The 13,999-nt window shown below is 40.4% G+C and overlaps 2 protein-coding genes across 8 annotated transcripts in view; both read left to right on the top strand.

Annotated features, from left to right (window-relative positions):
- The window catches only part of LOC144579810 (uncharacterized), a 35,827-nt gene extending 24,046 nt beyond the window's left edge, over nucleotides 1-11,781 (top strand). Inside the window, exon 2 of the mRNA XM_078353525.1 lies at nucleotides 9,408-11,781. Coding sequence (XP_078209651.1) covers nucleotides 9,961-10,551 — 591 coding nt within the window. The 5' untranslated portion in view covers nucleotides 9,408-9,960 and the 3' untranslated portion in view covers nucleotides 10,552-11,781. The remainder of the gene's footprint in view (nucleotides 1-9,407) is intronic.
- Nucleotides 11,279-13,999, top strand: part of SNTG1 (syntrophin gamma 1) — a 924,527-nt gene continuing 921,806 nt past the window's right edge. For 6 of the 7 annotated variants that reach the window (XM_035276805.3, XM_054246489.2, XM_035276806.3 and 3 more), the window contains exons 1-2: nucleotides 11,279-11,424; nucleotides 11,828-12,639. The gene's annotated coding sequence lies outside the window, so the exon portion shown is untranslated. The remainder of the gene's footprint in view (nucleotides 11,425-11,827; nucleotides 12,640-13,999) is intronic. The other variant, XM_017965333.4, reaches the window with a different exon arrangement.

The raw sequence follows: 13,999 nt of genomic DNA, 5'->3' as shown, positions 1-13,999 counted from the left end.
ATGTTAAAGACATTAAAAATATTTATGAAAATTTTTCTCTAAATGGAAATTATTCAGACAAAGCAGTATTTAATATGCTAAACAAAATTTTCTTTAAATGATGTGAAGTATTAAAGGATTTCAAATAGAAAAGTTATATGTCAAACTCAAAATTCTCAATACTTACATGGCATTCTTTTTAAAATGCTTCTGATATTAAGACTTGTTTGTTCACTGTTAAATTTACATTAGCTGAATCATATCATAAAATTTGGAAAAAAACTTTTTTGATGTTCCCAAATAGACTATTTATAATATGGTGAAGTTGTCCCAAATGTTCTCTATAAATCTGACACCTGTACGATTACAGAAACCATAAACTTTCAAAGCTTCATCATCTGTGTTGCAATCCAGACTTCAAGGGCTTGAGCTAGAAGAGAATAGACAGATGCTATGTGATGTTGGCAGCACACTTCCTACACGCTTTGGTGTTCGGGTGTGGGGCAGTGTGCAACCTGCTGTCCCCAAGTCCTTCCTGCAACTGCATTGGAGACTCCCCATGATGATCTTCTTTGCCCACCCATAAGACTTAGAGGTTTTTATGAGAGCCCTGGGGACCTGCAATGACCTGTGATCTAAAAGTATGTCATTTTGACCATAACATCGGAGAACATCAGAAAACACTGACATGTTTGTGTCACGTCTGTATTTTCTATATACAGGATGACTTAGGAGAAAAAGGAGCAGTAAGAGGAATAGCAAGTGAGGAAACAGGAGAAGCAAAAGCATCAACAGAGCATGAGAAAGAAGAGGGGGAAAAAGCAGAAGCAGAAATGGAAGGAAAGGAAAAATAATAAGATTAAAGAATAAAACTTTGGGTCTTACAAATAATAAGCAAACACGGTCAGAGTTTTAAACCAATACTTTTACCACAACTTTAAACATTCAGGACTATGGAAATGCGAAAGCTACTTAAAGAAAGATACAATTGTTTCGTATGAAAATATTTCTCTGTGACACCATACACATAGATGTATACACATAGAGTTTATACATAGAAACTATAATATTTAAATTATATATACACAATAAAATAATTTTATTCTAATGTTGAAACTTCTGTCTGGCTCTTACTTGTGAGGTTCTGCAATGTGTGGAAGAAACTGCTTGTGAAGGGAACCATTCGGTGTCCATCTAGGATGAGGGCTTGTCTGCATGTCAGAGTATGTGTGCTGTTTTCACATGTCCTAACTCAGAAACAAGGAAGGGAGAGTTCCACAATTAGCAGCATGTGGTCTCTGGGCTAAAGATCAGATACATTTGCAATTTAGTTGAGGGAGTAGAAGGTTACTGGGCATGAGAATCTTCCACACGCTTGTGCATACGTTCCAGAGACCTTCACTGAGCCACTGTTAGAAACCAATCCATGTGTTCACTACTCGAAGTACAAAGATCATAAGATTCTGGCCCCTGTCATTGCTTATTTCCTAGAGAAACAAGCGGATAAACAATAAATGCTCCCGACGGACTTGTTGGGGGATGAGACTCTGGAGTTATCTACGTCCAACTTTTTCATTAGATGTTTCGAACATTGAGCCAGCTCGTAGCAGGAACAGGACAAAACAGGCAATGTCTGTACCACAGGTTCAAGCTCCAGGATTGGAGGTCAATAAAACCCTAAAACGATAGTTAAAGGGATTAAAACTCAGCGTGAATGTGCTACAGAATCAAGTATCAAATGATGTTTGGTTTTTACTTCTTACTTCAGTTTCTTTCATTATAAGGAAAATAAAGGAAAGCACTTATCACATGCTATTATATGAGCAGCGGCTGGGTGTGGGGCTCATTCCTGTAATCCTAGCACTTGTTTGGGAGGCCGGGGGGAGGAGCACATGAACCCAGAAATTCAAGATCAGCCTGGGCAACATAGTGAGATCCCTTCTTTACACACACACGCAAATAGGGTATATAAGGAGAGAGAAGTTTGTGACTAATCAACCTGGTTGTTTGGAAAAAGAATCATGGAAAATGTGTTATTTGAATTCTATATGAGATATATTTTATTAGTAATTGCAATGAAACAAGCTACCCCAAAACATAGTGTCATGAATGTCGGTCATCTATTCTCAGACAGGCTTGCACATGTATCCTCGTAAGCTGCGGGGATGGCTGGGGAATGGCTGGGCTAGGAGAGTGTAGCTAAGAGGACTCAGCTGTGCTCTGTGTCGTTTCTCATCCTTTAGCAGTCTGACCTTTTGATCACCGTGGGAGAAAAGGCCCACATGATAATGAAAGCGTTCACGGGCTCTCGTGGTCCAGACTTGGGACCAACACAGCATCACCCTGCCACATCCTATTACTAAATGCAACTCTCAAGGCTACTCTGACTCAAGGGGTGGAAAAATAGATTCCAATTCTTTATGAAAACTGCATAGTCTCATTTCACTGTGTGGCTTGACAAAGGTCATTGATTAAAAATCTTACTTCAATCAATCCATTTGATAGGTAAGTAAATATTTAAGTAGGTAGCTAGGTGAACACACAGGAAGACTGGTAGAAAGGTGTCCGAACAACAGACTGTTACATAACCATTGCATGAATAGATTATAACATAATATATATTTGCATTTCTTCCAAAGGTGATTTTTGCCCCCTAAGGAATGTTACAAGGCTGTAAATTAGTGTAAAAAGAAAGCAATTATCATGTTATGTACAATCTGTAGTTACTGGAATGTATCACAATTTTTAAAACTTTTTATACATTGCCTTTTGTATTGTGTTTGGTTGTGGTGTTTTCAAAGAATAAATGTAAGTATAAGAAAGAAAAGAGATAAAAAGTTTCAGGATTTTTAAATTTGAAGCATGTATACTATCTGAAATCTACCCAGGAGGACCCCAGAGAGAACTTCAAAGATGTTAAGTGGTTCTCACCCCAAAAAAAACTTGACGGAGAATGTTTTCACCACACTTGAATGGCATTTTTATTTGCTTTGACAAAAGTGCCAGTTTTATGGGATTTACAGAAGTGTGAGAATTGGCTCTTGGGAAGCTGGGGAGCATGCCTCTAAAAAGCAGATAGTCACTCTCCTGAGATGCTGAAAATTTAATGTTACAAGAGGTTTGTGATGTTGACACACACATATTAAGATACCGTGGCTAGAGGAAATGAATAATGGTTGTAAATATAAGCCCATAGGGACAGTTACAAGTAAAATTTGCACATATGGATTTGAAATCAGGCTACCTCTCATGTGGGAAGCTCCATATAATGGGTCACAGAGAGAATAACGGTATAACAGCATTCAACCATCACCATACATGGCTTATGTTAATGCTTCATGATTCATCCTAGCAGAATAGTCTAGCAAACTTTCTCTTTTACTACAGGACATCTCATACTCTCTCTCTCTCTCTTTCATTGCTCTCTCTCTCTCTCTCTTTGTTTCTCTTTCTCTTCCCCCTCTCTCTTTCATATACCTCTCCCCATACACAAAGACCATATATTTAGAACCATAAAATAAGCAGGTACTTTAGATTGATATTTCCATTTATTTGACTCTTCTTCCGCCACAAATAATTAAAAAAATACTCTTCATATAAATGCATTTGAAGAGTCAAATAAATGGAAAAAGTATATCCATGAAGCTATTTGTATAACATAAAAAATTAAAAATGCACTAAATGTCGTAAAATAATGACAAATTATGTTACCTCCACATGATGGAGTTATGTGCAGTCTTTAAAAATGATTACAAAGACTATATAATACTTAGAAAAACTGACAGACTGTGTTAAATTGACAAGGCTTGGTAAAAATTGTAAGTATACTGTGTTAGTCAATGGGGAGATGGCACCTTGTAAAACGTTAGGGGAAAATACAGTAAAATTATAATGTAATTGATAAGAATGTGTCAGATTCTTTTCTTCATCCCATTCCATTTTTCTTCATAGTTATCATATTGGTTTTTATAAAAAATGCATTTATAAATAAAACAATCACATACTAATCTTTCTGCAAAAGAAAGTGAAGATGACAAAAGGTAAAGAGAGTAAGAATAATGAAATGAAGACAGAGAAAGCATAAGAAAGTCAGATCAAAGTGCATGGGGGAACATTTACAGTGAAATCTGTGTCTATGTTTTTACTTTGGCTTTGCCAGACTATGAATAGTTTTAGTAATTTCACATATGAATATCCATCCCATTAATTATACTAAAAAGTTAGAATTGTAGAGGCATACAAAGTAAACCTCTGTAAAAATAAATTCTTTACTGCAACATTGAAAACGTGGAAATATATATTTTTAAGAAGTCATTATTATGGGAAATAAGTACAATATTAAAGCTCTCATGCCTATAAATAACAAATATTTGTGAAATCTGAAGAGCAAAGTCACTCTTTAGTTTTGGTTGCTCAGTGATTATCACACAAATTTATTTTTTGTTCAGTTCTGAACCATTTACTAAGCATCTACACTCTGCTCGGGCATCGTTCTAGTGCAGGAGATGCTCAGGGCACACAAGGTCTTTGCTTTCGTGCAGCTTGTATTATAGAGGGAGATGATTCTATAAATGCTTTTTCTGTGTCTATTAAGACGATCATAAGACTTTTGTGTTTAATTTTGTTTATGTAGTATTTCACACACATCGATTTGCATATGCTGGTCAGCCTTGCTTCCCAGGAGTGAAACCCGTTAGATTGTGATGAATTATCTTTCTGATGTGCTGCTGGATTCAGTTTGCTAGTGTTTTGCTGAGGACTTTTGTATCTGTGTTCATCAGGAACATTGGCCTGTAATTTCTTTTTATTGTTGTGTCCTTGCCACCTTTTGGCATCAGGATGATATACTGGTTTTGTAGACTGGGTTAGGATTGAATCCCTCTTTCGTAATTTTTTTTAATTGTTCGGTGAGATTTGTACCAGCTCTTCTTTGTACATTTGGTAGAATTTGGGTGAGAAACCATCTGGTCCGGGGAGTTTTCTGGTTGGTAGATTTTTAAAAAGTATTATTACTGCACTTTGGGAGGCCGAGGCAGGTGGACCACAAGGTCAACAGATCAAGACCATCCTGGTCAACATGGTGAAACCCGTCTCTACTAAAAATACAAAAAATTAGCTGGGCATGGTGGCACGTGCCTGTAATCCCAGCTACTCAGGAGGCTGAGGCAGGAGAATTGCCTGAACCCAGGAGGCGGAGGTTGCGGTGAGCCGAGATCGTGCCATTGCACTCCAGCCTGGGTAACAAGAACGAAACTCCTTCTCAAAAAAAAATAAATAAATAAATTATTATTACTTATTTCCAGACTGTTCCACAAGCTATCACTTTTTAAAGGTTTGCACACTGTGTAGAGTGGACTGGAGGGGAATTGTATCCTAGTTTTGGAGAGAGGGATTGAATGAGCCGATTTAGGATGCACAGTAATGATGCTAGATTACTAATTTTTCATGTGCATAAAGTGCTTCCTATATTGTTTTGATTATTTATGTTCACATTTTATTATGTTTACATTTTTGAAATCATGGCAATTTAAATTAAGAATGTTAAAAATACATTTAGTTTTGTAACTTACTTTTGGTTTTCAATGTCTTCCTGGTTGAGCCTTGGGAGGTTTTGTTTCCAGGTGTTTATCCATATCCTCCAAGTTTTCTAGTTTGTACACACAGAGGTGTTCACAGTGGTCTCTGGGGATCTTTTGTGTTTCTCTATCAGTTGTAGTGTCATCTTTGTTATTTTTTATTGGGTTTAGTTTAATTTCCTTTGTTTCTGCCTCGACTGATCTAGCTAGGAGTCTATCAACTTTGTTTATACTTTCAAATAACCAATGTTTAGTTTTGTCAAAGCTTTGAATGATTTTGGGGTCTCAGTTTTATTTAGTTCTGCTCTGATCTTTGTTATTTCTTTTTTCTATTAGTTTTGTTCTTATTTTCCTAGTTCCTTAGGTGTGACATTAGGTTGTTGAGAAAGAGCAAAACAATTATACAGCAATAATTTCTGCTTGCGATTATGCTTTCTTTAAAGATATTAAAACAAATTGGGGGACAGACAGAGACTGTGCAGCCCTGCTAAGTTAGCTAGTCAGAAGAGTCCTCTTAGAGGAAGTGATGTTTGATCTGAGATCACAAAGGAAAACAGAGGGGCAGCCATGTAAAGATCAGGAAGTAGTATTTCAGATTACGGGAATGGGAATGGCACAGGCAGAGTCCAGTGTGAAAACCTGGAATGCAGGTAAGCAAGAAGGAAAGAGTAATGAAATAATAATTAGACAGGCAAAGCTAGACATGGCATTTGAAATTAGAAAACCTTTGAAGGGTTAGGCAATATGGCACGGTTCATGTCATAAATTCATTCCTACTGCTATGCAGAGAAAAGATTCCAAGGGGGTAAACATGCCACAATGAAATAAATCAGTAGACTGCATCAGTACTGATAAGAAACTCTAGCAGCCTGAACTGGAATGAAAAAGTTATATTGGAAGAATTGCATGGATTTGGAATCTATGTTAGTAATAGGAGCAATATTTTTCATTGACTCTTTGGAGACTGTGTGTGAAGGAATATAAACATAGAGATGACTAGTTGGCTGTGAGCTTTAAGCAGGCATGTAATGATGCAATACTTGATAGAGACATGGTCAGAGAAAGTTTCTCTGTGATTGTGGTCCAGAATGCTGTTTTGGGTACACTGAGTTTGAGATCTCTAGTAAGCATTCAGATAGAAGTGTCATCTATATAACTTGTGTCTCTTTCTCTCCACGTGAGTATCTTACTCAATGGGTAGCTAAGAACTCCCCTACAGATTTGGATGTCAATGAGAATCAACGAAATTATGTAAGCAGATAATGCAGATAAGTCCTGCAGAAATATGTTCTGTGGAAATCCAATAATGAGAAGTAGGAGCAAATAAGCTGTCATCAAGAAAGACTGAGAAAAAAATGGCCATTTGTGTGAATGGATCAGAGTGGCTGAGGAGAAGGGTGTTTCATAAAACAGAGAGCCATGGAATGAGTCAAAAGCAGCCTGCAAGTCAGGTAAGACGAGTTAAACATAGTGAGGGCCAAAGAATGACAGACGGTGGTTTTGGAGCTGGAGAACTCACTGGTATCTTAACAGAGACGCGAATTAGATGACTGCAGAGAGAACATGATATTCTAGACGGTGAAAACAATAGCTCTCTAAAGGTCACTTCAGATAATTTTTCCAAAAATGTTCTTCTGCAAATACTGAACACCAACTGGAAGTATCAATGTAATATTTATTTACTTTTAGAAGTGCATATACATTCACACATTTATAGGAACACATGCATAGAGACACAGGTGCACACACATGTGTACACACACACATTCACAGACACACACATATATTTTAAGAAGGAAGCTACTGATATATGTATATGTATGCTTATTAGAAAGGAGTATAGCTACTAGGCAATTAGAAACTATTTTAAATCCTAGGCCAAATTAGCAGTACATGCTATAAGGATTTTTTTTTCGCAGTGTTTAGCAACTTGTTACGATGAATGTTCTGTTGAGCTGTGAAGGGATTTCCATAGTACTGAACTCCTGTGTGTGGAATTTCCACATACAAAGTTTATTTATATAATATTTCAAATACAGCTGTATTTCCAGCTTGATGTTAATGAACAGGAAAAATTCTCTGCAGCACCGTTCCTGTCAGAGACGCATGGACAGATATTCTAGAGGGGATACTGCCTGTCACATGGAGGATTTTATGCACAAGACTTTGAGGCAGGTGCTGTATATTAGCTCTACTAAATAAGTTGCATTATTTTCATTTTAAGGTGAATAAACAGACTCAAAACGATTAAGTAACTTACCTACGTGGCAGAAAGTAGCACTCTGTCAAGTCAGTATTCAACTTCAGAATTTTTATGAATCAAAATATAGAATTACAAAGGAAAGTGCTTAGGGAACTACTCTCTAAAATAAAATGTCTCTCCCAGGCAGTTGCAGTTAACAGTATCTAATTTTCCAAGTTTCTCTGACAGCCACCTGTTACCTCCTCTGAAAGAAAAATTAAACTAATCTGAGGGACAGACTTTTGTACCTCTGTCATTTGAGTGCAAATTTCCAGCTACCTTTGCATACAACTAAAGTTAACTAAGTTCACCTGATACAAGTGCAAACATCTCTGACGTCTACAGGGCTTATCTGACTACAATTCAGCAAAACAGAACTCCTTAGCTGAGTAAAGTTATGGTTGAGTAAGAGATTTTACATTCAAAGGGGGCAAAAGAAAGAACACACAGCTCAGTAACATTTCATCTGAAAACTCACAGAACGATATTTTTAAATAAGATCATTGTTCCAACTCAGAAATAATTGGTAATAGATATGTAATATTTAATTGTACTTAGACACAATTTTAAAAATCAGCTCAAAATTGTACTGAAGATGTTAAAACAGCGAACTGAAAGGATTTGCATATGAGTATTGGCCTATTACAGCTCTATCTCTATTTGGAAACATGAAGTAAACACAGAAATAATTAAAAATATATATTAACTAAAAACAGAGCCTTTAAGTGAAACCACCAGTCTTTCAATTGATGTCTACAAGTTGTGAGCAAGATACTTTGCAGATGATCGATGCTATTACCTATTTTTTGTAGAAAAATCCAAGGTATACAAAGTTTTTACGTACATATGCTGATTTTTGCATATGATGGTTTATGAGGTTAGCAGAAATTATTATTAATATGCCCATTTTATATCTGGAAATGAGATGTGAAAATAGGAGGCTTGCGGAAGTGACACAGTGAGTGTCACGCTGATACAGCGTGTCGTGAGTATTCATTTAGATCATATTGGACGGTGGCTTGGCCTTGCATTGCAGACTCCCTGACCCAAAGGAGTTCCGATGGTTTCCAAAATGTCCCACAAACTATTATGTTTTCTAAGATTTGTACACTATGTAGAGTGGACTGGAGGGGAATTGTATCCTAGTTTTGCAGAGAGGGATTGAGTGGTCCAGTGTAGGATTCACAGTAATGATGTTAGGTTACCACATTTTCTTGTCATATATTGTTTTGATGGTTTATAGTCACATTTTACTATGTTTCTATTTTTAATATCATGGCAACCTAAAGTAGAATTAACGAAAATAATTTAAAGTAAACTTTGAAAAATTTGCTCCCAGGGTGAAATTTCTTAACATAATTCTTTAATTCACCTCAGTGTATTTGTCCTTTGGTTTGTTATGTCGTGCTTCATTTATATTCATTTGTGGCATCAGATATTAGGCCGCATTTAATTTTCATCATCTGGATTTCCATAACTGGTTATACAACTTGATGAGAAAAAATATAAAGTGGATTTTGCTTCTTGAAAAAAAGACATCAAACTATCATAATCATACCGGGCCTGTCAGTTCAAATTAATCAACTGTTTCTGTTTTCTTTTGCTGGCAGGGCAGAGAGAAAGATGGAGAGAGACTGCGCACAGCTCAATTACTCTTAGGAACAAGAGAATCTGTTCCTCTAGGTCTGAATAATCAAGTGCATATGTTTTTAATCAGCAACATCTTTGTACTCTGCGCCTCATTTAAATGCTCTTATTTGACGTGTGGATTTTCTGTGATTACTCACGTTCTTCTATGTCCCGAGAAAATAATTTAAACAAGCAATTAAATCAACCTAAATAGGCGTAGAATTGCATGCAGTGGAGGGAAACCCTCTTTGCCGACAAGGAGGGATGGCCCCGACTAGCGTAACCCTCACACAGGGGGTTTGCTTTCCTCCTCTGACAAAAAGGGGGCACTTTCTGAAACCTATTTCTATACACGACGGGTATTGTTTCCGCACATATAAGAAGCACGTGTTTGTTCACATTTGTCTAAGGAAAAGGGAAACCTCATTTACCGTAACCCTAAGCAAACTCGGACTGGAAAGCAAAAGATCCCGTTAAGAATGAGCCTGGAGCAGCAGATACTCTCCTTTTCGGTCGCGTGTCTCCGTGAGTCAGATGGATTCCCCAAATACAGCTTTGGAGAGAATCACATCCTTTAGCAGAGCCTCTGTTAAAAAGGACTGTGAGAGAAAGTTGACCAAGGGCTTCGTTCCACGGCGACCGTTTCCTGCGTGTGCAGCTCCACACAGCGACCGCGGCCTGCAATGCGCGGAGCGCAGCGCAGCCTCTTCCAGCCAGAGCTCGGGATCCGCGATGGCGGCCGGGGACCACCCCAGGGAAATAAAGCCATTGCTGCAGCAGCAAAACGGCTCAAAGTCCAACCAAAGCCTGGCCTTTTCCCGTGAGTCAAGACTCTGCCTATTCGGTTCTCCTTCTCGAGTGATTCCCGGCTCAGCAACGTTTACCCTCCAGGGAGCCCTCTGGAACCCCACTGGCTGCGCCGCCTGCTCGCGCACGCGTGGCGCGCGCCCTGGGCGGGTGGTTGGAGAGCGCGATGTCCCCGGGAAGGAAGATCCCCTATTTGGAACGACGGTTCCAGACCAGCGGGAACGCGCTCTAGTCCTTGATGGATGCAAGCGTGGGAGGAAAGCACGACGTCTAGGACTTCCCTCTAGTGTCAGAGGGGGAGGAAGAAGAAGAACCTGAGAAGTCGCCGCGGAAAGGAGGTCGGGAGCGTGCGTCCAGCCACTTCCCAGGGCCCGGGAGAAATCAGTGCTGCGCCCGCCCCTCCCCGACCCGCGTCCCCACCACACACAGCCGCGCTCCTCACCAGTCCTTCTCCAATTTCCTGGCAAGTCTATCCACAACCTCCTGGTGCAGAAATCTGCACTGCACAAGTTAGCAGCCCACAAGGGCGGGCGGTGTCACGGTCCCTCTCTTGCCATCTTCCCTCTTACTCCACAGTTTCCAAGGTCCGCGTGACCCTGGTTTTGACCAGTTTTCCAACAGTTTCAAAGCTGTGTATTTCCCCTTCCCGTCTCAGTCTCCTCGCGCCTGCACCCGTGGCCGAGTGTGGGTGGCGGAGCCCCGGGTAACAGCACTGGAGACCGCGCACCCCGACCCTTCGTTAAGCTCGGTGTCAGCCAGTTGCCACGAGCAGTGGAACAGACACAAGTGGGGGCTGTTTGGAGCCGGAGTGAGGATCCTGCCAGGCCCGGGAGAGCGCTCACTCCAGAGTTGGGAGAAGAGGGGGCAGCACGGGAGACCAGAGGGAAAATGGGCTGAGAACCCAAGCAAAAAGCAGGGTACGCTGGGCGTCGGTCCGGCTTTCCAAAGGCAGGGATGGTCGAGCCCGCTGCCTGACTTCGCGCGTTCTTATACCGTTCTTTGTGAAATAAGCCGCTTCCTGCCCCCCTGCAGGAGCCCGGGCTGTGGGCGGCTCACTAGCGCTGCCCTGGGAATGCAGCCTCCGAGCTCCCTGCTCGCGGAGCCCAGCGCCGACACTCACAGGAGCTGCGTCCCCGGATCCGCGTAGAGGCTCTGCACCGATCCCGATCCATTTCAGCAGCGTTTTAAAAGGTAGCTGATCAAAGATGCCTTTCCTTGTCTTTTTCATTCTTTCGTTCTCAGTCTTTTAAAATTATGACAATAACCTGTCGTTTCTGCGTGGAGAGTTCTAAGGCTCTTCACTGGGTTTAATTTAGGAATTTCAGATTGCGTTTCCCAAAATTTGAATGTGGTCCCCTTAATTGGTAATCAAGATCGTGGAGTCTTCCAAAATAGCCCTTTTCGTCTTATGTAATTAGAGACCCACGAGCTTTCCAAAGCAGCTCTGGATTTTCCACAGTACAAATCTATATTTATTCATCTCTCCTCTCTTTCTCTCTCTCTCTCTCTCTCTCTCTCTCTCTCTCTCTCTCTCTCTCTCTCTCTCGTGCGCGTGTGCGCGCGCGCCTGTGCGTGTGTTCCCTTTCATTTCTAGCATTAGGAAACTCGTTCAGGGCCACTGAAAAGTCAGGGGAGGCTCAGATGTTAATTCCCACGGATTCCTGTCTTTCCGGAAACGTGGACACCAAATAAGTATGAGACTATCATTTTGGAGAAATAATTAACCCCTACTCCCCCCCCCCACAAAAAAAAAAAACAGAGCACCGGAGGGGAGGAAGCTAGGCTGGAAGACAAGGAAGCTGCTGCTTGGATTCGCTGGTGGACGAAAGTGCGACCCGGAGCTGGGCTTGGGGCCTCCGGTCCCCTCACTTCAGCACCAGAGGGGATGGACAGCGTCTCCGGACTGGGCTGCAGCCTCAGGGACGGAACTACGCTGCCGCCGCCGCCGCTGTCCTTGCCGCCACTGTCGTCGCCACGGGCAGCTGGGCTCCTTGCTCCTCGCAGCTAAAAGGCGGTGGCTCCTATTACCCACTCGCTTCCCGGGCCCCTTCGTTGATGGATGAAAAGTACCCTTCCCTCTACACCTGCTGTACCTAAGGACAGGACTCTGAGGAGTACCCTTGCTCCATTACACTCTCGGCAGCAACTTCAAGAATTGTTTTTCTATAGGGGCCTGGGAGGAATTCTGGAAGAAGAGCAAAGTCGAAGTTCTTAGAAGCTCGGAGAAATCATGGGCGGCGCAGTAGGGGTCCAAATGCTCAAAGGCCTAGACTTCTTGAAATAAACAGAATGGTCCTAAGTGGATTGCAACTGTTTTGGAAATAGCTTTGTGAAAAGAGACTAGAGATCTACTCAGAATTCTACGTTAGAGAAGCTGAAAAGACATCTAATTTCACTGCTCGGCAGGTAAGTGATGGCACTATGATTTTTGTTTTTCAAAATTCTAATGACTTATGTTTTAACAGAAAGAACATAAGCAGTGTAATTTTTCCTTAGGTTAAGGGGGAGATAAGCTGTTTTGTTTTAAAATAACTGTTTCTGGATCATTGTGTGACAAGAAGAATCAGAATAACATATATGTTGCCTTACATAATTACAGTAAACTTTTAGCTGGCCATTTTTCTTATTGCTTATCAAATATCTTTTTGAATCTGTGCATATCTTGTTTATCTTTTCCCAAAGCTAATACAATCTGACCCTTGATAATTTTGTTGTCTTATGTATGCCATTAAAAGTGATCCTGAGTTACAGTATACAAGACTGAAAAAGTTAAAATAGAGAGGGGTTAACCATGCCCTTTAATACATTCTATATGGTTATAATTTACCAAACTATGCATGGGAACAAATACATGTATACATATACACCAGGTTACTCACTCTGTGCTAACCCTGAAGTAGGCATTTACACCTGTAGAATCTTACCTAAAGAGACACTCATATTTTCTACTTAGCGTCCTCTTTCCAGCCTTTTAAAGCTCTAGACAGCTTTCTTAAGCCTGATCTGCCAGAAGGCAGTAAATGAGAAGCTTTAGTGTGCCTCTTTAGGAGAGCTGGATTTCAAAATCATTCTAACTTAATAGTTCTACAAAATGCATTTGTCACTGAAATCCAGAAAGTGAAAGGGGCCAACAGGTTCTTGACAAACCATAAACTTTAAAATGCTAATTAAATCTGTTTTCTGTTGATTCTTATTTCTCGTCCTCCTCTGGATCTTTAAAATTAGAATCTTTCACATTGACCTTGATAAGCATTCTGCTTTAATAAAAAGGGTTCACTGGGCAAAAGCAGTTACACAAATTTATAACCCGTGCCTGACATTTCACTAAGAACTCGATCAACTGCAATGAGTACATTTAGTTCGGTGAAGAGTTTCGACTTGCAAGGATGGAATTTTACAGTCATGTAAATACATGTGATGAGCTATGTACAATCAACTCATGAAAAGAGTTTGCTGCTTTGAAAAATTACAGGAGACGTTTAAGTTTTACTTTTAATGTCATTGGTTATGTGTAACTGATAAGAAGATACCTCTAATGCACATCTATATGAACCTTCTCAATTTTAACACAAAAAATCACTGGAGGCTGTTACAGTGGCATTCATTGGTGGGCTGATGTCCTCTTGTTTTATGTTGGCTGAGTGAAGCAATTGCTCTCTGAGGAAAACCATTCTTAACTGTCACTACTTACCATGAACCTGCTTGCTTAGCAGAAAGGGAGCAGAGGCATCTATGTCACTGAGCTCCTTGGGGGCTCTGTTGCCCT

This window comes from Callithrix jacchus, chromosome 16 (genome assembly GCF_049354715.1).
Source record: "Callithrix jacchus isolate 240 chromosome 16, calJac240_pri, whole genome shotgun sequence".
Lineage (NCBI taxonomy): Eukaryota > Metazoa > Chordata > Mammalia > Primates > Cebidae > Callithrix > Callithrix jacchus.
This window is presented reverse-complemented; position numbering and strand designations above follow the sequence as displayed.